The sequence below is a fragment of the Cynara cardunculus genome (genome assembly GCF_001531365.2).
Source record: "Cynara cardunculus var. scolymus isolate 2C chromosome LG 6, CcrdV1, whole genome shotgun sequence".
In the NCBI taxonomy this organism is placed as follows: Eukaryota; Viridiplantae; Streptophyta; class Magnoliopsida; order Asterales; family Asteraceae; genus Cynara; species Cynara cardunculus.
The window spans coordinates 1,683,117-1,709,930 of NC_037533.1; the positions used below are offsets into that span (position 1 = coordinate 1,683,117).

Consider the following 26,814-nt stretch of genomic DNA (forward strand, 5'->3'; position numbering starts at 1 on the left):
AATGATGCATGACCAACTAGAGGCCTCTGGACGAACAGAGCCTCTGGTCTGTCTTAAATAAAGCTTAATGAAAATAAGAAAATGAGTTATATACGAAGACAAATAGATTTTTAACAAAACCAGAGGCCCTCTGGTTAAACATGGAAGTTAACCAGAGCCTCTCTGGTCCTCTACCAAAGTTTGGAAATGGTAAAGTCTAAAAGGTTTTAGTTGTAAAAATTATGCTTGGAACTGAGAGCTTGGATACAGAGCTCGAATACAGAGATCTGACTTACCATTACTTTCCAAGATACAGAGCCTCTGCATAGCATATGCAGATCCTCTGGGTCAAGATATGGTAAACATTTGCAAAAGAACGCTACAACCACGCTACAAACCAGCAAGTTATCAAACTCTTAGACGTGATGCAATACAATTGTGGAAATGTGCGGAATAAGAATGGCAAACACATAAGTAATTTTGAAGGATCATTTTGAAGCGGAGGATAAGACTTAGCTCGGAGTCCGTGGAGTGTTATTGTTAGTCCCGAATAAGAATGGCAAACACACAAGTAATTTTAGAAGGGGAGTGTTGAATACAATTACACAAATTTTCACTTTATTTGAATTCTTATTAATATAAATATCAAGAATTAGAGAAAGAAAACAAGATTGTTGCGGAAAAAAAAGATTAAAATATGTTCTAACAATCTTACATTTAGAAAACAAGAACAAAACTTAAACACAAAGAAAAACTATGTTATTTGGGGAGCTGTGATTTTTGCTTGTTCACGTAGAGAGTCTTTGAAAGCATAGACATGGGGCAACCACTCTACCTTTTATACCAATATATGCATTAAATGTATGAGGACAGTTGTCACTTGGGGATAAGATGACAGAGTTGACTTTGGAACCTTTAGGAATGTCTTTTTCATCGTACACATGAAAATAACTTGTCTATAAAACACTTTTCTTGTCATTTCTTCAGATGTCACATCAAGCTCAAATGAAGACAAATATACCATTCAAGTGTTTCAGAGAATATCTTTTGCACAATAGATAAGGTTGATGAGATTTTGTCAGAAAAGTTGCTGCAGGAGCATCTTAAGGTTGACTTGCCAATAATCAGGATGACTATCGGCCAATTACCAAAATCGGCAGGAGACAAGCTTGGTGTTCAAATTCGAAGATGCATCCCGATCCACATATGTAGCTGTACATCATCTGATATCGGCTTCTCTTCGAGTTGTCGAATTGTTTAGATATATTCCCAGCTTTAAGATTTCAAAAGACTTTAGAGTACAAGTCCTAAAAACGTGGAGATATTAAAACAAAGGGTCATCAACAAATCATCGGTGGCCCAACATTTATATATGCTTGAAGGATTATTTGAATATTAATGAAAGAAATCAACATTCGACATCACTAGAGATGGAGCTTGAAGAAATGGAAGAAAACGAATACTTTCAAAACCTAACAATATCGTCAGCTACCGATACCAATGGCAGCTACTCAACATTTGACGATGATGATGAACTTGACCTTGATGATATTGAAGCTCTTGTTAACCTTAAAGCTCAAGGACTACATTGATAGAAGACTTGAAGATTGTAGACCAATTTCTATTATAGTTATTAAAAATGTAAACCGAATATGAAATCGATTTTAAAACAAAACATAACAACGTATTTTTAAGTGTATTTGATTGATCAAGTTACATATTTTAAAGTGAGTTTGAATAACATTTCTATATGCTAAAAAATCCTCAAAAAATATTTTTTATATTTTAAAAATCAATTTAGAAAAAAAAGGACCGGTTTGGGTCCGAACCGGGACCGATTCTAAGGACTAGTTACGGGTATGGCTTGACCGGGCCATGTTTTCAAATTGGGATCAATTTAAACTCGACCTAACTCGATCTAAAACCGGTTTTTGACCCTCTCTAATTTAATTATCACTTATTAATACTCCTAGCAAATTAAAAGACATCATAATTAGTGAAAGTATGAGTGGTGATGATGAGCTCCATATTTGAAAGTTCTTTAATTATATGCAATTTTTTACTTGAAAGTTACTTAAAAAATTCAACCAAACAATGGGGAATTGTTTAACACAATATTTAAATGTAAATACGATTCACCAAACAAATGATTAAAAATATGGTTGATTGTTTTATGTGAAAATATGTATTTTTTATTTAATTACCACCAATGCAATCATCATTTTGTATGAATAAACAACTAATAGTTTATAAAATAAAAAATTACATGATTGCAGGGCCACCTACTTCTCTATTTGCATATATTTTATATTAAAATTGTTGTATGGTTTAAATCGGTTGAACCAAGTTAAATCGGGTCGTTTATAATGGTTTGAGCATGTCTGGTGGTCCAGTTCGGTCTGAAAAATAGCCAAACCGTTCAATTTGGTTTGGTCTACGGTTTGAACATCTTTTTGAGTGGTCTGAACCGAATTAACCGTCAAAAAGTACACATATATTAATTATATTTAGTTTTCATGTTATATGCTCAACTTTATTGCATAATTAAAATAAGTTCGTCCAAAACTTTATGCTTTTAGTTTCTATTTCTTAATTGACCACCTCATCTAATTCGACAAAATTTTGAATTCCGCAAAAAATCAAATCAAAATTCCATATCATCATTCGACTTGCTCAATATTTGTTCAACCACCTACTCTTAGTGTATTTCTTTAACATTTTTTCAACTTGTTTTTTTTTTTTTAATTTATAGAGATAGATATGTATTTTTTTGTAATTCGGTTTTTTATTCTTTTAATAATCTTATATTTGTAGAAATTTTATTCTGAATATAAATGTTATGTTTTTTTTTAGTTTAAAGCCCATAAGATGTCCAAACCGATGCCCAAACTGACTAGGCCGGTCGGACCAGACCGTATTTTTGTGGTTCGTTTTGACCGGTTTGGTACAAATATGAGTGATTTACAAAAGATCGTTTCCACACACACACACACACACACACATATATATATATATATATATATATACATACATACATAGGGGAGCGTTCAAATAAAAACCATCGAATTTGTATAAACCATGAAAACCACATTCAACCAATCATAATTTTTCATTTTGTTCATTTTTTTGTAATTATGAGAGGTTGATTAACCATTTTTATTGTAGAGGGTGTTAATCATGGATATTATCGTCTTCATTATTTTAATTTTAGAGAAATACATGAAACAATTTCATTAAAATTTCATTAAATATTATATGAAACAATTTCATGAAAAAATTTCATAAGATTAAACAATGAAATGAACGTATGAGGGTGGTTTGTACGGTTTACACAAATGAGGGCGGTTTTCATTTGATCGTTCCTCTACATATATATACATATATAGAGAGAGTTTGGTTCAAATACTAACCAATTTTTTTGTGTTAACTATGTTAACCAAGCTCAACCAATCATATTCCATCTTTTTCTTTGGTTCAAATGTAACTCATATATTAAATACAAGGGTATTTAAGTAATATATGAGTCATTTTATGTAACTCCCAAATAATTAATTGGGAGTTACAAATCTGAAAATATCACAATTGATCATGATGCAATACTGATATTGGTGTTTCACACGTGTTCATGTTCTATAATTCGCATTTATTTCAATCGACAGTTCTCACATTTGACATATGAACACATTAGAAATCACACAGCCTTAGATGTCGTGATTCATAAGTTTTCATATATATTCAAGTCACTAGATGTTCATATGAGAACACACACACACACAGAACATGTGAAAACATGTGAACACGTATGAAAACACATAACCCTAGATACATTGGTTCATAGGTGTTCATGTACATACAGCAGAATTGGCTCCTGAATATACAGAAGATGTTCATACGGTTCACATGTTGTTCATATGTCTAATCTTTTTTGTTTGATGTGGTTTGAAGATATACACAAGTTGTTCATATGTCTGACAACTCGTGTATCAAAGATTGATTACTTTTTACCTAAATACCCTTTGATATTTTGTTCACATATGTTAATTGAAAATATTAATTTAATAATTAATTTTTAAATATCATTAAATCACAATCGTCTATTATTCAAATTAACGGTCAAGATCGGTTAACAAAGTTAACACGATAATCTTGGTTAGTATTTGAACCAGCCCCTATATAGACACATATATATACATATATATACATATATACATATATATACATATATATATATATATATATACATATATATATATATATATAGTTGGGTTCACATGAGACCAAAGATTTTTCGTGAGACCCGTAAGACAAATTTATATTCATTGATCAACTGTTGGTGAGGTGATGTGGAGAACTCTTTGTAGGATGAAATGTTCCTTCATTTGTGCCATTAAAATATTTTGTCGTGATCAAGAAGTGAAGCAAGTGGTGAGGAAAGTGTTTAAGCATAAGTGGAAAGAGAAACACCAAGATGAGTTGGTGAGGACGATCTCGGTTGAGGAGCATACTGATGTGCTCCAGCAAATTCCACTCATCTCCTGGTAGTAACTAGGATCTGCTGAGTAGCCCATATAGAGCTGCCAGCAACTAGGTAGCTTAAATACGCTTCAGAGTTTTAATATTCCTAAAGATTCTGAAGGAGCTACCAGCTTGCAACCAAAGGTGGCTGGCAAGCATGAATTTGAGTCTGGTTTGCAATCTTTGGATGCTCACCAAGGTCCCAATAATGCTGGAAATCGCGTCTCCACCCTGAGGGTGTTTTCACTAGTTCAAACAATCAAAGAATACCTAAATTTGTTAGAAGGATAACTAGAGCACCCAAGCTTCATAGTTGTGATATTCCTAAAGATTCTGAAGGAGTTGTTATCTTGCAGCCATTGAGTAGCTCATAGGTGGCTGTCAGGGATGACTTTGTGTCTGGTTTGCAATCTTTGGATGCTCACCAAGGTCCCAGTAATGCTAGAAGTTCCGGTCTCCACCCTGAGGGTGTTTTCCCTAGTGCAAACAATCAAGGAATATCTCAATCTGTTAGAAGGATGGCTAGAGCACCTAATTTTCCTCGTAAATTTGATGATTTTGTTGTAGAAGGGAAGGTTAAATATGGTTTAGAAAGAGTAGTGAACTATTCATATCTGAATTCTCAAAATTTATGTTTTGTATCAAATTCGAATAAATCTATTGAACCAAAAACTTTTTTAGAAGCATGTAATGATAAGAATTGGATCACAGCTATGAATGATGAAATGGAAACTCTTTATAGAAATGGGACTTGGGTGGTTAAAGATTTACCTGTAGGTAGAAAACCTATAGGATGTAAGTGGATTTATTAAATTATATATAAATTCACTGGAGAGATAGAAAGGTATAAAGCTCGGTTAGTTGCAAAAGGGTACAATCAAAGAGAGGGTCTTGATTATGAAGAAACATGCTCACCTGTTGTAAAAATTGGTATGTCTTAGATGTATTGTTGCTCTTGTTGTTTAATTTAATTAGTCATTGTTTCAACTAGATGTTAATAATGTTTTCTTGTATGGTGATTTACCTAAAGATGTTTATTGGATATTACCTACGGGTTATTTTAATCTTGATGATAAGAGTTTGTAATTTTTTTCAAGTCTCTTTATGGTTTAAAGCAAACACTTCGTCAATTATATGCAAAACTCTCTTCTTGCCTTGTTGCTAATGGTTTTACTCAAAGTGTGAATGATTATTCACTTTTTACTAAATATGGTGAATTTGGATTTGTTGTGCTTTTGGTATAAGTTGATGATAGAGTGTTAAATGGTGATAATTTGTTACAAAAAATTAAAGTCAAAGCTTATTTGAAAAATAATTTTATGATTAAAATTTTGGCAAGTTAAAGTTTATTCTAGGAATTGAGGTTCTTGATTTTGATAATGGCATATGTATGTCTCAAAGAAAATATTGCTTAAAATTGTTAAATGACTTCAGATATCTTGGATGCAAGCCTGTTAACATTCCTATGGATATGAACTTAACTGTTACTAACTTTGTTGGGTCTGTTTCAAATGATCCTCCTCTACATGATTATACTGGTTATCAAAAGTTAATTGGTAGGTTAATCATATCTTCTTGCAACTCGTCCTGACATAGCTTTTGTTGTTTATTGTTTGAGTTTGTATATGCACCCACCTCGTCAGGCTCATCTTAATTTGGCATTAAGAGTTCTCAGGTACTTGAAGTCTTCTCCAGGAAGAGGTGTTAGTTTTACAAGATCAAAGTTTGTTTTGTATAATAGCATATGTTGACGCTGAATAGGGTAACTGTGTTTCTTCAAGACATTCTATTACAGGTTACTGCTTATTCTTAGGAAACTCTATGATTTTTTGGAGAAGTAAGAAGCAGTATACCGTTTGCCGTCCTTCTGCTGAGTCAGAATATAGAGGAATGACATCTGCAACTTGCAAAATAATTTGGGTTTTTAAAATTTTAACAGACTTGAGAATTAAAGATTACTTCATGTAAATTTGTACTGTGACAATAAATCTGCAATAGAAATAGTTTATAATCCTATTTTTCACGATTGCACTAAACATATCGTAATTGATGTTCATCAAGTTCGAAAAAAGGTTAGTGTGGGTGTGTTAAAAATTGTAAAAATTCTTTCTACTAAACAACCTATTGATACATTCACTAAATCTCTTGGAATAAGTCATCACAATTACTTATGTTCAAAATTGAAGTTGATTGACTTATTTAAATGTCAAGATTGAGGGAGGATATTGAATAAACTTTTTATACAATCTTGACATTTATGGGCTTTAGTTTTATGTTTCAGTGTTATTGATGTTAAAGGGTTGATTCAGTAAAGGTGGAAATCGAGAAGGGTTGCGGTGTAGATGCTAAGGGTTTAGAAGGGTAGCGGAGCATGAATGGATAAAGTTGAAGGGCTAAACTGTAACGTCTTGTTATATGTCATCGATCTCCATTAGTTGAGACATGAAACAGTAACATCGTCTTGTTCTAAAGAGTAATTTAGGGTTTTATTTTGCTATTGTAGTACTGTGAGAGAATAGAATATATTTGAGTTTATAATTTTGTACAGTATTGCTATGTGCTTAATCTCCGACAATATTGTATAATTTGTTGAAAATATGCCTACAAAATGAAGAGAATTGACCTGAATGGTTATTTTGAACAACTTCCGCATCAAATGGGTGGAATAGGTATAGGGTTGTGTGCGACATGATGTCGATGCTTTTTACAATTATGTCATGTTGCAACCCGAATTAAATCTGATGTATGATATACTGTTTATTTTATGTATTGGTTAGTATTTTATAATATAATATTAAGGCTCCATAAGATGTATAAACAACAAAAAGAAGAAGATATTTATCTAAAATAAAAATTGAAGCAGGCAAACCGAGGATTGTTGCGGTCTCTCCCTTATCAAAAAAGGGTGGTCTTCTTTCACTTGTAGTTGTACTGCTCTCTATATAATAAGTTTTCAAACATTCACTTATAATATTTCTTTATTCTTTCTCAATAACGTCTTGTCATCCCTTCTCACCTCCTTCTCGCCGTCGCCGGAGCTCCGTTCAACTCCACCGTGTTCCCACACAGAGAATAAAACACCACCCTTCTGTGGTCTCTGTGATTCATCTTCTTTAAAGATATTTGATTTCTCCTTTTTCTTACATCAAACTTCAAAAGAAACGACAACAATTCATCTTCTTTAATTCACCATTTGATTAGGGTTTTCTCCGTTTCTGCTTCATCTTTTCTCTCTCTCTCGAGCTCTTGTTCTTTAGGGTTTTTCTTGGGTGAGAGTGATGGAAGATTACATGGGCCAAATGAGAGAGAACAGCAGCAGCAATAATACAGGCACAACATCCGCAACTTTCTTATACGGGTCGGGTGGAGGATCGGTTCTTGGCCCAGATGCCACTGCTAATACTTCTTTGTATGGAAGAGGAGGAAGCTCTATAGGCAACGAAAGTGATCCTGGAGGCTATCATCATCTTCAATATCATCATCATCATCATCAACATCATCCGGTAGTAAAGATCGAAACTGGGGGTACCCAGAAATTTCATAATTACCCTTCTGTGATGAGTTTCCACAACGAAGATGAAGCTCTTAAAGCTAAGATAATTTCTCATCCTCACTATTCCAACCTTCTTCAAGCTTACATGGACTGCCAGAAGGTGACCTAAATTCATATTTTCTTTAATTTTAACAAACTCATAATAACTAGCGTTTATACAAAATTACTATACATCTTTAGTTTTAATTAAGGTTTTGATTTTAATATGTTCTCTATGTTAGGTTGGAGCTCCACCGGAAATTGTTGGAAGGCTAACGGCGGTACGGCAAGAGTACGAAGCTCGACAACGGGCTAATTTACTAAACAGCGGTTGCAGAGACAACTACAAAGATCCAGAACTCGACCAGTTCATGGTATTGTCAAGATCTGTGAAGTTAACCATACGATTGAATGATGTTTTCTGTGTGTTCGGGTTTCTTGATTTTATGATTGTTTGCTTTTGATACGTCAACATTATACAGGAAGCATATTATGATATGCTGGTGAAGTATAAAGAGGAACTCACAAGACCAATTCAAGAAGCTATGGAGTTCATGCGTAGGATCGAATCTCAGCTTTCAACACTCACCATCTCCACTTCATCCACCAATGCTTCTCCTGGTCGGATCTTTATCTCTCCTGGTAACCCTCGTTTAATTTGCTTCTTTTTATTTGCTAACATCTAGCATTCTTCTTTTTCAAACAAAAAGATTAAATCTTGAAACAATTTTTGATCTACAAAAATAATGGTTTTGGGGTTTGGTTTTGTTTGGCTGAGTTAATAATCAGACATTTATATTTTGTCTGATTTAAATTATATATTAGGTGTAGTATATACTATATAGTACGAAGTGTGGAAATACTAAAAGAAACTGGGAGTTTGTTCACTGTCAAATCCAGCTATTTATGGTAGGACTGTCCAGATTTCGATCATTCATTGGTCTCTTCAGTTGCAGCAGGTTGAAGAAAACTTTGACCCAACTCAGTTACAGACCAAATTCACGATACAAACTACCCACATTCTTTTACTACCACATCTCTCACTCTAGAGTCTAGACTAGAGAGAGAAAGAAAGAGTGTGTCATCAAGTGATGCAAGTAAAAAGGAAACCCTAATTAGAAAATCACGAGTATGTATAGGATAAAAGATTTGATTCTTGTTTTTTATACTTATTTTAATGGCTAATCATTATGTTTACAATATCTTTTAGCACATATATATATATATATATATATCTTTTTATTTATTTTTTTAATAGATTGAAACAAAATTATTCCATAATTGCAGACAAACTATACATACATCATATAATTGATTTAGAACTTAAACCAATAACTATTTACTTCTTATTCTATTAAGAGGGTTGAAGATCGTTGGTAACAGCAATGTCCCAAATTATAAGACATTCGCTATGTTTTAATATATTATTTATATGCCACCAAAACTTGTAGAATGTCTACTGTTTGTTTCTTTTCCTTTTATTGGTTTCTGATTAATACCCTAATTTTTTAGCTGACGTTGCTGTATCATTCTTGGTCGTCCCATAGTTTTTTGTACATATATAAGATCGTTCCTTCCCGAAGCTATTCATATATGCCTCGAGATAATGGAAACATTATTCTGGTCATGGTCTTTCACTTTGTGTTTGTGCGTGTGAGCATTTATGACCCTTTTTTATTTTACTGTTATCTTTGGAGAGATATATATATATATATTTTATGTGGGAATAATTTATGGTAGCTTTGAGGGGGGATTTGAAAACTGGGGTTGGACATAGGATGCTGTTCATTTCAGTGCTACCCCATGTCCATGTTCCCTTTTTGAATTCTTTTCATTTTTATTTCTTTGATTTTTGTTGTCTCATACTACTTAGTGTCTGCATCACCTTTTCTTTTCATATCTCTTGCTTACATCTGTATTGATTGCAGCTATATATATGTATATCCAAATAGTGTTCTTGTTTTTGAATTAATGTGTTGATGAAAATTTGTGTATGATTATATTGACTTACTGCTGAAAGATTTGCTACAGTTTTTGGACTGTGCTCAAGTCAAACATGCTTGTAAGCATTTTGTTAGGTTGGATATCTTTTTTTATAATTATCTTGCTATTATTGTCCTAAACTAATTTCTGTTAGTTATTATTATCTTTTTCTTTATAAAAGTTCCAGGTTCAGTGCATGTATATGTGAGATTTCAGATGTAAAATGACTGTTATGTTAGCTCTCATATTAAGCCAAGATTTATATTAAATCCTATAAAGCAATCTATTAGATGAATTAGACATTTTTAAATCCGATTCTGTTGAAGTGTGGCAATAAAGTCATGCAATAAAGAATAATCTTATCCACCACCAATTAGGTAATTAAGATAGCATAGTTTTGATCTAGGGTCGTCCCTTAGCATGTTAAATGTGAGATTTTGAATAGGGCATTCGAAATTTTGGAGCCCAAATTTACATGTGTTTAGAGTCTTTTTATCGACCTATGTAAAACTATAGCCGAAATTATTTAGGTTCAAACCATTACTTATTTGGTTTTAGGTCAAATCAATAATGGTTTAGGTTTAGATTTAGTTTCAGATTGTTAATCGTTTTAGGTTTAACCTATTTTTATTCTTAACATATATCATCTATCATCTCATTTATGCAATGTAATCAAAAGTTTTGGATGTAGCAGGCCTCCAAAAAGGTTGGAACGTCCCTGTTTTGATCCAGTTATATGATATAGAGTCAAGTAAATTTGTATCTCTTTGTGTTCTTTGTAGCATTTACATCTGCATGCATATCTCCTTCAATCTTGCTCATTTTCTTTTAAGGCATGTACTTGTCCAGAAACAATCTTTATTACGTCCCTCAAACGTTTTGTTTTCCTATCTGTACGTCCCTGCTATCTCTATTGTCATGGCTCTGCCTTATGTCCGAATTCGAAGTTTACTCACACTATAGCAATTCTTAGGGTTTGAGACTCATTATTGAGTGTCTTCTGTGCAACAGCGTGAATCGATCATGAGTCAAGTTAGCTTATATTTGAAAACGCGAAATTGGATTGTATACGGGGGAAGAAGATAATGGGTTAGAATATGAACAAACAACTATGTGTACAAAATAATACGCACAAGTTATTGAGATCATGTTTGACAACCGTAAGCTAGTTATTCTAAAAAACTAATTTTAAGTAGCGTTCCAATAAGTCTCATGTTTATTTTCCAATTACACCTTTTATATTCTTTTTAATGTAAAAGACAAAGAACCCAATATTTTAATGTAACTATACAAAGTCAATAGTTTATCAACTATTTTTTTACCAAACATGACTAATTTATCCGCTAACAAGTAACAACTAACTTATTAGCTAGCAGTTAACTTTTCAGCTAGCTAACTGCAAGTTTATCAATCAACAACTAATTTATCAGCTAGTTTGCCAAACATAGGTTACTGTTATCTCATATATATATATTCGATATATTACATGTGATTATTAGGTATACATATATAATATGTGGTAGATGAGTTAAACTTTCTTGAACATTATTGATCTTGGTGTCTCATGTAGTAGTGTATCTAGTTTGAATAGCTATAAGATTATGATATTACTTTGTTTTCATATATCATTATCACTTTGGGGCTTGAGGTTACATTGGTTTTTTAGTTTATGCCCAAAGGTCTAATTATGAGCATCAATTAGATTTGGATATATAAATCAAGTATTTATGCTTCTCTCTTCAGTGATCCATTCACTTAATTACTACGAAACCGTTCAATCTATTAATTAAGAACAGACATGGAGTAAATTAATAAACGAACCAAGTAAATCTCATACGGAGAGAGATCGACTGATTGGGAAAGGACAACTATTTGATGTTGTTGCTACAATTTTGTAACTCCTCTTTCATCCACTTCACTAAGTTTTGGGTGTGGCAATTGATAATGAATCCACCAAATTTCTTGTGAAATATCTATACTCTCTCTCTCTCTCATGAAATTGTAAGTTGAAATTTACATGTATCTAAGAAAGGTGTTGTTGGAATAATTTAAATCTATGTCAAAAACTCGTTTAGGGTTTCTTTAGTTTGCGAGATTTGGTATGAATTGAAAATCACGGGATGTCAATGAAATCCCATAAACATTGGATTTTAAAAAAATCCCATATGTAATGGTATTCGGTATTTCACGGGATTTCATAGAATTCTGTTTGTAATAACATGTTAAAAACATCCTTTTTGTAATACTCATTTAACTAAGGTAATTTAATTATTTTTATGATTTAGTTTTACAAATTATCTATAAAGAATGGAACTCAATTCCATTCCAAAATCTTATAAACCAAACACAACAAAGATTTCAAATCCTTTCAATTCCAAAACCTTTCATGAAATCCAAGTCTCTCAAACATTCCGTCAAACCAAAAGGTCCTTAATTTAGATTAGTTGAAGAGTAGGTTTAAATATAATTTAATAGGTTAACTTAATAAGTATTAACATGAGATGTTTATAAGTCTCTTTGAGTAGTATAAATAGGAGTCGAGTTGAAGAATGCGAGGGGAACGACGCCAGAGCCAGAAAGGAAAAGGAAAAGGAAAACTACCAAATTCAAAGTGAAATAAAAATCTCGTCTTCTCAATTATTTGACCCTACGAATTGGTATTAGAGCAGCGTTGTTAAAAAAATTCAAAAATGGCCAACAACTATCCTCTTTTAACTATGTCTCGCTTCGATGGAGAGGAGTTCGATTATTGGAGCAAACTAATGAAATTGTGTCTTAACTCCCGAGATATATCGAGTGTTGTTTAAGAAGGCGTAGATCCTTCCTAAGAAAATCTCAATTGACCGAAGCACAAAAAACTCTTTTAAAGAGTAGAAGGCAAAACAATAGAAAAATTAACTCTTTACACGATTGAAATTTTGGTTTATGAAAGGATTTTCCACGCAAATAGTGGAAAAGAAGCATGGCCGGTTTAGGAAGGACTTTACTCTGGTCAAGATCAAGTAAAAAAATTTCGTTTGCAATCATTACAAGCGGGGTTTGAGAAGTTGGACATTGGAGAGTATGAAAAAATTTAGAATATTTTACGAGAGCAACATCTCTTGTAAATCAGATGGCATCAAATGGAGAAGTTACAGAGGAAAAGATTCATAGAGAAAGTTGTTCGTAACTTACCAACTAAATTTGATCATATGGTGGTAGCTACCGAAGAATCACAAGATCTAATTCACCAATGGTGTTGGAATGCTTAAAGGAAAGCAATAATTTTTCAAAGAAATCCTTCTACTTCTCGTGATCAAGCTTTGAAATCTAAATTTGCTTTCACTAGAAGCTGTGCTAGTAATCATGGATGCGATCAAAGAAAAAGTGGAAGTTGAAAACAATGTGTTAATTTCCTCTCAATTTGGATGTGATAAATGCTATTGGTGCTTATCACCAAATGCAACATGTTGATGGAGGAGATTAATATCCTCAAGATTCAATGCTGCTTTGGTGAAGAAAACAAGAAGTTCGAGAGATTTTTGTGAAGAAACTAAGAAGATGGATGCAACAAATCAAGAACTCTTCGCCTTTTTTGCTTACAAAGATCGGATTTCATATGAAGAAGCCTTGAAAGAGGAAAAAATGGATTCAAAAGGATGATTAGAATCGACCAAAAAGGAAAAAATGTTGCAAGCAAAATGATCAGAAGAACAAGATGAAGAAAAAGAAAAGAAATAAAGAAACTGCAAAAGTGGATGATGGTCATGAACATGTTCCACACTCTAATGAAGTTGGAGATGACGAAAAATCAAGAAAGTGGTATACGAGTTGTGTCTGTCGCAAAGGATCCCATTCTACACGAAAGAACAAATCCCATCCGTCCTCGTATTTATTTCCTAACGGTGCTTGTTGATTATGGTCAAATTAATGGCTCTTATCCAAGCCAAAAACAACTTGGTGATAATCTAGTTTGCTAAAAAGACTTTGATTTCTAGATTAATACAAGAGTTTAGACTAAAACATAGATCTATAGGTCTATTTAAATAGTATTAATAGTAGAAGTTTCATGTCTTTTTGAGTGGTAAAGATGTGAGTCTAGTCAAAGAATGCTAGGAAAATGCCAAAGCCAAAAAGCAAAAGAGAAATTACCCGTGAAATAGAAATCTTTTGCTTCTTCAAATATTCGATCCACGAGGTGTACGATAAAGTTGTCGAATACAACAAAAATTAGGGAACCTTTCGGTTAAACGTCATTACCGTCAACAAAGTTTAATTTTAACAATCGATAAATAGATGATATTAACTGAAGATTTGTCAAAAATGGAAATTTTGTTGTTGGTATGAGACATAGGAACGACAAATCTTGCAAAGTTGTGGGACTTAAGGGAGTATATATATTGTAAAAGATGTATATTGTTGATCAGTTAGGGTTGTTGCTCTTTTCATTTATCTTTGCACCCAACCTTTGGTTCCTATCATGACTTGTGTTCTTTAAGATGGGGTTGTTAAAAAAAGGGAAAACCGGAGAAATCGAATCGAATTACTTGCTTTGAAACCGGAAAAATCAGGTATTCACAGGTAGGTTTTGATATTAAATTAAAGGTACTTGTGGACTATATATATATATATATGTGTGTGTGTGTGTGTGCATATACATATGTATATATATGCAGACTTGGGATCATGTGAGATCAAACTGTTTTCGTGAGACCCGTGAGACCACTTTTTTACACTTGAAACTTCACAGCAAAATGTTGTGAAAGTAACCTTCACAATGTTTTTGCTGTGAAGGTTTGACTTCTTTTTACTTTTATAGCGTTTTGTTGTAAAGTTTCAAGTATAAAAAAATGGTTTCACGTATAAAAAAATGGTTTCACGGATCTCACGATAACAGATTGGCCTCACATGAACTCAACCCCTCCCCCCTCTCTCTCTCTCTCTATATATATATATATATGTATATTACAATTAAATATATTATATTTAACATCAAAAATTTATTTTATTCATCAACTTAAATTTAAAAGAATAAACATATTCTTTTTTTTTCTTGGTATGAAGTAATGAAGGAGTCGGCATCAATCAAATAATTGATGTTTTTAAACAATTAAACTTATTTTAATTTATAATGTATAGATTAATTTTAATTTGTTTCGTAATTTGTTTATAAATGTTTATTTCAGTATTATTTTTAAATTAAAAATCTTTTTTTTCCTAAATTTAGATAAATATGAACCAAACCGGGATAACCATCATAATTCGGTCAGTAAGGAACCTAGGGTTTGGTTTGGTTCGGGTATCCAAATACTTGCTTCATATGATTTGATTCACATAAGACGATCTCGTAGTTTTTGGTTTGTAATGATACGTTGTTAGATGCTCCATTTTATACATTTTTCCTATTAACTGAATCATGAAGCGTAAGCATCCCCTCTTTTATATAACTTAATAAACGGAGTTTCAACACACTCTAGAGAATTGAAGGCAATACTAATGGTCACATAATTACGTGATGATTAATTAATGAACTAATTAAGCCATCATCTTTGCATGCATTTCCATCTTATAGAATTGTCTGCTTACATTTCATTCCATCACACACCATAAGTTCTAGTTATATTTCAGTACAATAAAATTGAATTTATAAGACGTCATAAATTTATAAATATCATAATAGACTGTTTTATAAAACGTTACAAATACCTAAATGCGTTGCAGAAAGTTTATAGAACGTGTTTGGATGTCTCTTAATACTTCTTTTAGAATACTTTTGAAATAAATTGTCCTATTAGTATTTTTTTTGAAACACTTTTGAGAAGTGTCATAAAACAGATCCTTTTATATGATAATTTATCAAATAGTGTTGTATAAACAAACTAATAGGACGTTTTATCTCAAAGTTACGTGAAAATTGCAACATTTTTACATAGAACACATATATGTTTCATCCTATAAAGCAGTCTATTAGAATGCTTAATTAGAATGGACTTGTTTAGACATTTCCTATAATATTATGACTTCTGATAGGAGCTAGCTAGCTCTTCAAGACGTAGGACTAGGTTAGCAGATTCTATAGCATGGACGAGACGTGGAACAGTTAGAGGGTGAGACGGTGAGAGGGGTTGCATGGTGACGATGACGGTTTAGTTACCAGAGTGTCATCTTAATTTTTTCTATCTGTCATGTCTACTATTGTTGCTATGACAAGTTTGTTGTACACTAGTGTTAGCCTTTAATTTCTTCTTCTATTTGTAGTTGTCAACATAATATCGTGCTTCGTGTTTCCTTGTTTGTTTAACCTAATTCCCTCGTATTTGTCTCTAATGTATTTTATGTTTCCACACACTCCATTTGTAGCTTGTTTCCGTTAATTTTTGTTTTGGAAACCAGGTCGTGTACATCCTGCCCCATGTCTCTTGTCGATAATTAGTAACACTCTATTGCTAACACTACCTTCACTTTGTTACTCAATCATGAGCTATCAGTAATAGAACATAGATTGTTTCACTACAACAAAAATCTGGTTTACAGGACCCAAAAAAGATTTTAAGGGTCTTAATATACTGTTTTATAAACTTAAATTTATAGGATCAAACAATAAAACATCATATTTAAAAGTGTTACCATAGGTCTATAGGACGCTTTTAAGCATTTAAGAAGTTATATAAAGAGAGCTTAAAAATAAAGTATCTATTTTATACGCATCTTTTTATAATATTGTATTTATAAGACACATTTTCATATAGTGCCCTGTAAAAAGGCTAATACGACTTGTTAAGACGCCTAAAATGTGTTGACCCTTGTATTTATTCTAAAAAATGTCCTAAAAACTTGTTAAGACGTCTAAAAACAATCTATAAACTTATTGTAAAACTTTTAGATATGGCATTTTAGTTTTTGGTCTTATAACGTACGCTTACACAATTCTGGCATCCTATGAACTCAATTTTGTTGTCGTATTGTGTGTAATATGTTTGTGTTTGAGAAGAAAAAAGCATATTTTGTAAGTGGACAGATGCTTAAATGTTTGTTTGAACAGATGATAGTAAATGCGAGGTGACTGGTTCATCGGACGAAGAACAAGAAAACAGCGGTGGAGAAACGGAGCTTCCTGAAATTGATCCACGTGCTGAAGATCGAGAACTAAAGAATCACTTGTTGAGAAAGTATAGTGGTTATTTAAGTAGTCTCAAGCAAGAACTATCTAAGAAAAAGAAGAAAGGGAAGCTACCAAAAGAAGCCCGGCAAAAGCTTTTAAGCTGGTGGGAGTTGCACTACAAGTGGCCATATCCTTCGGTACGTGAAACTTAGATCACTACAAAGCAGTTTATTAGAACATTTAGATATTTTTGTCGTCCTATAAACCCGATTTTGTTGTAGTAACCCCTTATGAATGCTAACATATTTGTCAATGTTTCTATGCTACCACTACAACTACAACTACAACTACATTGGGTTTCCAAGAAGCCAATAATGATTAAATGTCCTAATAAGACTTATGTTTACATAACTAAACAATAAAACATCCAATTTAACAGTGTTACAATAAGTTTATAGGATGTTTTTTAGCGTCATCATGATCTCTTCTCTGGTCTGTTTATCTAATTTTAAAATAAAATCCCGTGTTAGCTATTTTATAAAAAACTTTTGACAAGTGTTTTATGAACAATTTTTTTAGAAGACACTTGTTTTTATAAAAAATGATCTATAATTTTTTTAGAAGACACTTGTTTTTATAAAAAATGATCTATAAAATAGCTAATACGACACTTTATTTCAAAAATGTCCTAAAAAACTTCATAAAACACCCAAAAACGTTCTATAAACTTATTATAACAATTTTAGACAGGACGCCATATTGTTTGGTGATATAAAGTCACTACTATAAAACAATCTATTAGGATACTTAAGCATTTTTGACGTACTATAAACCCTAGTTTGTTGCGGTGGTGAATGAATGTATAAAGGTTCTTTTGTTAATTATGATGATACAGGAGTCAGAGAAGGTAGCATTGGCAGAAGCAACAGGTTTGGACCAGAAACAGATAAACAATTGGTTCATCAACCAAAGGAAGAGACACTGGAAACCTTCTGAGGATATGCAATTTATGGTGATGGATGGGCTTCATCCACAAAATGCTGCTGCTGCTACTGCTCTCTATATGGAAGGCCATTACATGGGTGAAGGTCCTTACAGATTAGGGCCCTGATGACCAATTAAGGTCTACACCTTTCATATATATATATATTTGTGGCTTGGTGATCCTATATATGAAATGGGTATCTCATAATTTGTGCATCCCTTATCTATCATCATTTTATAATTTAGTCATGGTGTTGGAAAACCCTTATGCATGAGGAACTGCATGTATGCATGGGATCATCCAAAGTGTCATACTCTCCTATATATCTGCAGCCTGCATATATATATATATATATATATATATATATATTTGTTTCTTTTCCAATAATTTCATGCATGTATTAGCTAGCTAGGATGATGTTTTGAATTGTGTAAATTATTTTGTACAAGGATATATAATAATTAAAAGTTGTGTTTATTGATAACTTGGTTTTAAGTTTTGTTGGAATTCATGGAGATAAGGTTAAGATCAACTTTTTTTGCAGCTTGGTCTTTTTGTTTTTGGGAAGTGATACACCAGCTGCCCCTGAAGGGGTGTGAATGTAGCAGTGGTTAGCCAGGAACATCCAAGATGGTCCACCGGGGTGTTTGGGATTGCTTGTAAAAACAACTTATTGACTTATTCTAGTGTGATACCGGTAAAAAGCATTTTTGAGTGTTTGGATAAACAACTTATACCGGTGTCAAACTGGTAATAAGGAGTTTTTGAAGAAGTTAAACCATTCTTACTTATAATAAGTTGATAAGGACTTTTACAGAAAAGCATGAGTTGTTTCAAATAAGCAATCCCAAACAACCCCTAAGTATGATTTTATGTGTGATAACATCTACTATACTTGAAATATCAATAAATTTGATTATTGCTATTGATCAAGATACCTTTTTTTAGTTTCTAGGGTCTACTTCTTGGTTAGAAGATCGATTATCTTACGAATAAATGAATTAGTAGATTTCTTCTGTCCAAATTAATGGTAATTGGCTCGGTTATGAACTTGTAATTTCATATATGATCCTATGATAGAGTCGATTCTATGATTATAAGTTTCTTTCATACCGGACTCGACAGGAATAGGGTTATATGTATTCTCATTATGGGAAGGGGTCATTTGAGCGTATCTAAACAGATACCATGTTTACATATGGATCTTTACGTCATTACATTCCATTTAAGATTAGGAATATTAGGTGTAAATGGATCTGCGAGGGTCTAATTAAGCAACCCATGTTTTTGACATGATGATTATGTGGTTCGGTGATACCTATTTTAGTTAGTTGGTTATTCATTTTTATGAGGAAGATAAGTATTGTTATTAGGGTGTGTTTATCTTATCGCCATTCTTAAAGAGCGCTAAGTATTTTATAGTCGCAAATGTTATTCGTTGAGGTTATTGAAGAAAAACCCTCTCCTTCTCTATGTTTTCTTCTATTTAGTTGTTGTAGTCTACACTCGCTCAAAGAGTGTGGGTTGGAATAAGCCTTGATCGTAACAAGTTGGTTCTTTCATCGAGAGTGTTTACTATTGATGGTTGGGATTGGGCCTTTCTAAATTGCTACACGAGGAGGAACGGTGACGGAGTACTGGTTGGTCTTTGAGATTGTTACTCATCATGTTCAAATTGTTACTGATTTCGATAATGTTCGAATCGTTACTGATTACAATGTGTTGATTTTGAATTCATTGGTCAACCATAGAAATCCCGAGTTCATTACAATATTATAGGGTCCAATCGACATTAGTGAAGTACATGTATTAACTGATAGCTAGTGGTAGCAACCATAACTTTGTGCAACGATTAAACATAGTGTGTTACTGTGTTAGATTGTAAAATGATGTATAAAGTTTAAACCCGTCCAACTTAACCCAACCAACACGATTTGGGTGGGACTAGGTTGTACTTTTATTTGGGTTAGGTTGGGTTGGTTTGAGTTTTTTCAAACTGCAAATATTAGGTTGAGTTGTTCAAATGTTTTCAACCGACTAATCTAACTCATGTGCAACCCTACTTGGAGAGACAGTGGTTACAGAAGTTGGGCAAGGCAACCTATGATTATACTAAACAATCCATGGAATTTAAGTTGCATAGGAAGAAACAAATGCTTAAAGGGGATGATACCTTGAAAATAAAGAAAATAAGTCTCGATCAGATACAGTTGTTAACAGACAGTGATAACGTATATGATATATGTGAGTTGTATTATGTAACATCTTATATTTTACGGATTTATTTATCTCATATGTATTATTAGAAATGAAAAAAAATACTTATGTTGTCATAACGCAAACGTAAATGTTATTATAACAATATATAATAATAAAAAAGAGTTTTTTAATGATAAAAGAAGTGGTTTCGAGGATTGAAAAACTACACCATTTTGTAGAATAATTCCTATTTACGACATTTTTATATTATAATATAGATTAAAATACAAGGATTACATTATGTATTAGGAGATATTTATAAGGTTTAAAAGCAATATTACAATGAAAGAGGGTATTGAGTGGCCTTTAAAATCAATACTTAAGGGTTGTTTTCCAAACACTTACCCGGTAAGTGTTTACGGGTAAAATTTAACACTATTATTTACTTATCGGATAAGATTTTGGTCCACCAAAATGACATTGTATGGAACAATTTACCCGGGTAAGCGTTTACCGTGGTAAGAGTTGTTTCCCCTCACTTACCGGATAAGACTCTTGGTCTTTGTCTCGTTCTTACCAAGTAAGATTCTTGGTATTTACCATAATCATCCGGTGAGGTTAACCACTTACCTAGGTTAGTGTTTGGTAAACAGCTACTTACATTTCAAATGTTGGGATGGAAGGACACTTTTGAAAGGGTGGTTATAAAATTGGTTTCTTCAAAAGCATTTGTTTTTGGGAAAGAAGACTCAGAGTTTTTCCATTATCAGGCTCTTTATTCATCTTCATATATAGAAGGATCATAGATACATAAGTACATGGATTACATAGCTAATTATAAGGGGAAACATAATAGGTAAAGATATTGTCTAACACGCTCTGTCGTCGAAGCCGGAGGACAATGGATGCTCATATTGGAGCGAAAATCCATTGATAAGAGGTTGAGGCAGTCCTTTGGTGAAGATGTTTGCATATTGATAAGTGGAAGGCACATGGAGCACACGAACATGACCAAGGGCTACTTTTTCACGAACAAAGTGAATATCCATCTCCACGTGTTTTGTGCATTGATGTTGTACAGTATTATGAGATATATAGATTGTGATGATGTTGTCACAATAGACAATTGTGGCCATATGTAGTGAGCACTGCAATTCAAGGAGTAGAATGTGAATCCAACATGACTCGACAACGTTGGTGACCCACGATATTCAGCCTCTACAGTGGAGCGTGATAGGGAACCTTGTCGTTTAGAGGACCGAGATATGAGATTATCTCCAAGAAATACACAATAGCCATATGTTGATCGTCATGTATCTTGACAACAACCCCAATCAGCATCAGGGTAAGAAACAAGCTCGGTTGTTAAAGCATGAAATAAATGCATGCCACAATCTCTTGTGCCCTTGAGGTAGCACAAAATACGTTTCAAAACATGTAGATGCATTTCACGAGGATCGTGCATGAATAGACAAAAAAATTCACGACATAGGAGATACCAGGTCTCATGAATGTCAAATATTGAAGAGCGTTGGCAAGCTTACAATTCAATATGGGGTTTGCGATTTTGAGGTAACTATTTGCGTCGAGTTTGGATTTGGTATCCATAGGAGTGGCAACAGCTTTACAAGACGATATATCGGCCCAAGTTATTATTTCTTGTGCATACTTTACTTGACATAGGAACATATGGTGTTTGGCGTGTGTCACAAATATACCAATAAAGTATGAGAATGGTCCCAAATATATTATATTGCAAACTCGGAGCGAAACAATGAAATGATGCGATCCCTGAGAGAGTTAGAAGAAGCAGCTACAGCAATGTCATCAACATATAAAAGAAGGTATGTTGTAATAGACAAATAGGGAGGGATCACACTTGTTGTTCACAAATCCTATAAAGAGAAGATCCATGGCAAATTGTTGATACCAAGCCCGAGGGGCTTGCTTTAGCCCAAAAAAGAGATTTTCGGAAAAGGCACACATGCTTAGTATTTTTGGAATCCAAGAATCCGAGAGGGGGTTGATGCATGTAGACGGTCTCGTGGAGGTGTCCATGGAGGAATGCATTTTTGACATCTAGTTGGTGATAGGCCATTGGTGAGAGATGAGTAAACTAAGCATTATATGAATAGTAAAGCTTAACCATCGAGCTAAACATTTCATCATAATCAACATCGACCTCTTAACCTTTTCCATTAACTACAAGTCGACCTGTATGCCTTTCAAGAGAACAATCGGACCAGAATTTGTGCTTGAATAGCCACATACAATAAATGACATGGCATAAGATTATGAATCTTTTTGGTAGAAAGATTGAGGCAACGACACCCATGGTAATTAGAAGGAAACCCAAGAAATACAAGGGGAAGAGCGATGAGTAAACTTGTTAGGAATAAGCAACCAAAAATGCGTAGGTGGTCATATGTGGGTGTTTTGTTGTATAAAACTTGCATAGTGAGAAATGTAGTGCAGAAGTCGTTTGGGTCGAATATTGAGGAAGTATATTGCCATATGTAACGCTTGGACCCAAAAGGAGGGATGGAAAGAGGAGATTACGGGCAACATAATTAATTGTTTAGTAAGTGAATCATGTGGTCCGTTATGTTGTTTTGAGGTGAGGTGTAAGGACAAGAATGTCGGAATGTATTAGAACGGGGGACTTTATAAAGTCTTTGCAAATGTCTTGAACAAAGCTCTTCTAGCGGTAGCTTGTGTTCTTGTAACTTGAGAGGCGTTCAACGGTAGGTGGATGTAATCTGATCATGTTCGATTATAATCAGTTGTGTTCTTTGCTCAAATGCTCTCGATATTTTATAATGTCTTGTGTAACAGTTGATAACTGTTGGATATAAATGCTCTTTAGTGAAATAACGGTTGTATCATAATGATGAACGTTTACTTCGACCGTTAGTTAGCTTCAGTTCATTGATGAAATAGATCTTCAATGATTGTGTATTATGACCTGCATTAAATAGAAAAGATAACGGTTGTAGAGGGAAAAATGTATGTTAGTAATAATCCAAGACAAACCAACGTCATAGTTAGTTAAAGGAAATATTATGTCAATGATATAAACCACTGTTGGTCGCTTGTCGTGGATATCTTGGTCATCTCGATAATCAACGATCAAGTTGAAATCAACATTGGGTTGATCAGGTTGGTCGGGTTTTTTGAACATCCTTAGCTCCTAAGGCTTTAGGTTTGGGCTCATCTCCACTCCACGTCTCATGCTATATAGAACCTTGATATTAAATAATACGTAAAATCAATTTTTGTGGAAAGTACAAAGGGGATTTAAGAAATGTCACGCCATTAATATGTTACATGTCGACATCATACATGGACGATAACATGACATGAAAACCTAATAACCTACGTCATTTTATATTAATTTAAATTTAAAACCTTGCTCATTGCTATTAACGAGTACATTTTTTCAAAATACAATATCTTAATAAAAAATAATTGTACAATAATATAATATTAAAATTTGTTAATAAGAATTTTATTTATTTTAAATAAAACTTTAAAAAAATATTAAATGAAAGTGACGAAAAACCGCTATTGGCGCCTCCGAAATAACGGGCGATTTTCCAGAACCAAAGTTCTAGAAGGTTAAATTGCGGTTTTCCAGATCCAATAAATTTACATAAATAGCCCTTTATCTTTGATTCACTTTCACAAACCATACCATAAACTTCTATTGTACAACAAAATTACCGTCTTATACAATACATCACACGTGGGATTTGTTACTGTATTTATGGTACAACGCTATAGTTTTAATAAATAAATAAAAAGATTTACTTCTTAACGATTCAAAAATTGTATCTTAATGAAACTATTAAGAATTAAACAAACAATCCTTAAGTTATTAGATGGACTAATTAATTTAAGTTGGTCCCATGCACCATTAAAAGACGTTTGGTACATGTTGATATGGTTTTGTACCAACAAAAAGTTGAAGTTACCAATGAATCCGATGAACGTGATGTCTTTTTATACTACGGATTAATATGGTTGTCAAGTTCTTGATTAATATATGTACATTAAACATTAGACCAACCAGTAATTAGTTATATTCAAAATTATATTACAACTTCAACTGTAAATTTACTTTTTTATTTGCATGAAATTATAACCTTTTTTTAGTCTATTATTAGCCTTTTTAAATGTTCTCATTTTGATTTTATTTCGTTTAAACAAAACATTTATTTGGTAAGTGCTTAACTCATAAATTTCCTCATCGGATAAACATGAGAAGAGCCAGGAATCTTACCGGGTAACAGCGATGAGAAGGATGGAGAATCTTACCCGGTAAGAGTGGTGCGAAGGATTGAGAGTCTTACCCGGTAAGAGTGGTGCGAAGGATTGAGAGTCTTACCCGGTAAGAGTGGTGCGAAGGATTGAGAGTCTTACCCGGTAAGTGAGGATGACGACTCTTACCCAGGTAAGCGCTTAGCTAGTAAATTGTTGCATTCGATATTTTTCGATGTACTAAAATCTTACGCATTTAAATAAATTATAGTGTTGACTCATATTGGTAAACGCTTACCGGATAAGCATTTTGCAAACGGCCCCTTAATTAAATTATAAAATGATGTACCAACGATTCAACCCGACCAACCCAACCTACCTTGGACAGTTTAGGTTGGGTTATAGTTTTGATTGGATTAGATTGAATTGAGATTTTTCAAATCATAAACATTAGGTTAAGTTATTCAAACGTCTTTAATTCGATGTTTGTGTACCTCTTAATAGTTCCATTAAGAGACAACCTCTGAATCGCTAAGAGATGAATCTTGTTTGGCAAAAAATAGTCCGCCTCTCAATGATTTTTAAACCTTCTGAATGATTTTGTATCATGAGTCCTTCTTAACCATTCAGCATTCTAATTTCATTGTAAATAATTATATATTTCATTTTGTAATATATCATAAGAATCTCTTAATCATTCTGATCATTTAATTATTTAAGAGAGATGTAAAAACCTTACCGAATGATTTGTGGTTTGAGGAGAGGGTGTGCAACCATGCAAAACTTGAAGGTTATTAATTAATGCTAATAGACGTATCCCTTCCACGTGTCCAACTGTCATAGAACACTCGCACATTACGATTTTCTTGCAAATCACTTGTCATGGTGCTTGATAATCACAATTATTCTCCAAATATTTCTGTGGTTCATCTTTTCGGGATTTCGCTTTTGAATCAACGACGAAAAAATCAGAGAAAAGAAGACGCAAATCCTTCAAACCATTTCTGTATGTTATCACAATTTCTCTCCTATAATTTCTTATTCATAGACACAATCGAATGTTGAATTCGTTGTTCTTCGTTCTCATTTCAAGTTAAAGCAACGCCAGAAAGGGGAAAGCTGAAATCACTATTGACGAATTTCTTACATCTTCTTATTGTTCTTCCAACTGCAAGTATTCGATAACTTCCTAACAGGTATATCCATCGATTTCGTTTAGAAATTCTGTTTTCTTTGATTTCAATAGAATGGTTCATAAGTTTGAATCATGATGGTAAGCAATTCTTCAATGGAATGAGTTGGAAGATTTTCTGACATTGTTGATGATGATCGTTTTCCTAACTTTGTTTTTTAGCCCTAATTTTAATTATGCTTAATTTGGGCGACTTTGTTTACTAGTTTGGATGGCTTTGTTTTGTTCTTCTCTTTCATGATGCATATAATAAGGTCAACATTGTGTACAGATTCTGCTCTTTTGATGTTGGTTTTAATTGAAGATCATTTGATATGTGCAATTATGCAAACATTATTTGAAGGGGGAATAACCAAATGAGAATATGGAAAAGGAAAAAAAAAGGTTAGAACCGGTCATCATGTGTTGTTTCATATTGTGAAATAATGCATGGATGTTTCACAATGTGTATTCATTGTTTCACAAACACATGATCAAGAGGCGAACCAAAAAAAGAAGCTTCATGTGTGGTACAATTTCACTATAAAAACAAATTTGTAGAAAATATTTCACAGTATTTGTATAGATTGGCTAGTTGGTTCGTTGTCCTTGCATAAAATCGACCGATGTTCGAGTCCTGCCTATAATTTTTTTCTAAACATAAGAGGTGTACAAAAAAAACACCTAAATTTAAGCTGAAAACTTGGAAATTTGACAAAAGTGGTACTTGCACCCGGGGTTTTTGTACAAATTGAGCAACATTTGCTAACTCCACCATCAAAGACTTGCACCATGTAGCGGTGGCCATGCCACCGTATCATACTTTGTAGGTCCGTCCTTGCATATGATCACCTGTTCTCATGGTTTTCAACTTTTTTATGGTTCTCGTTTGATTATGCCCCTGTTATCGAATATCATAACTTAAAGAATGTTAGGTAACGAATATTATCTTCTGGATGTTGCAGGCGTGAAGCTTATCAGAAATCGAAGGGGAGGGGTCTTTTTGTAGAAAGTGTGTTTATTAAGGCGTTAACGGGTGGGTTTTAGGTAGTATAATTAGGTTTTCTGTTTGCGAATGCAGCAAGGTTGGAGATAGGGGGTGAAATAAG

The 26,814-nt window shown here is 33.2% G+C and overlaps 1 protein-coding gene across 2 annotated transcripts; it reads left to right on the forward strand.

The window, feature by feature from the left end:
* Nucleotides 1–7,434: 7,434 nt before the first annotated feature.
* LOC112514293 (homeotic protein knotted-1) lies at nt 7,435–18,418 on the forward strand. Of its 2 annotated transcripts, none has more exons than XM_025120660.1 (5): nt 7,435–8,147; nt 8,269–8,400; nt 8,509–8,668; nt 17,031–17,287; nt 17,986–18,418. In XM_025120660.1, exons 1-5 carry the CDS (start codon nt 7,773–7,775, stop codon nt 18,199–18,201), a joined length of 1,140 nt encoding a protein of 379 aa, XP_024976428.1. In that variant the 5' UTR covers nt 7,435–7,772; the 3' UTR covers nt 18,202–18,418. The 2 variants fall into 2 exon arrangements, with proteins under 2 accessions (XP_024976428.1, XP_024976429.1); XM_025120661.1 differs by having other exon boundaries at nt 8,509–8,647.
* Nucleotides 18,419–26,814: the final 8,396 nt, after the last annotated feature.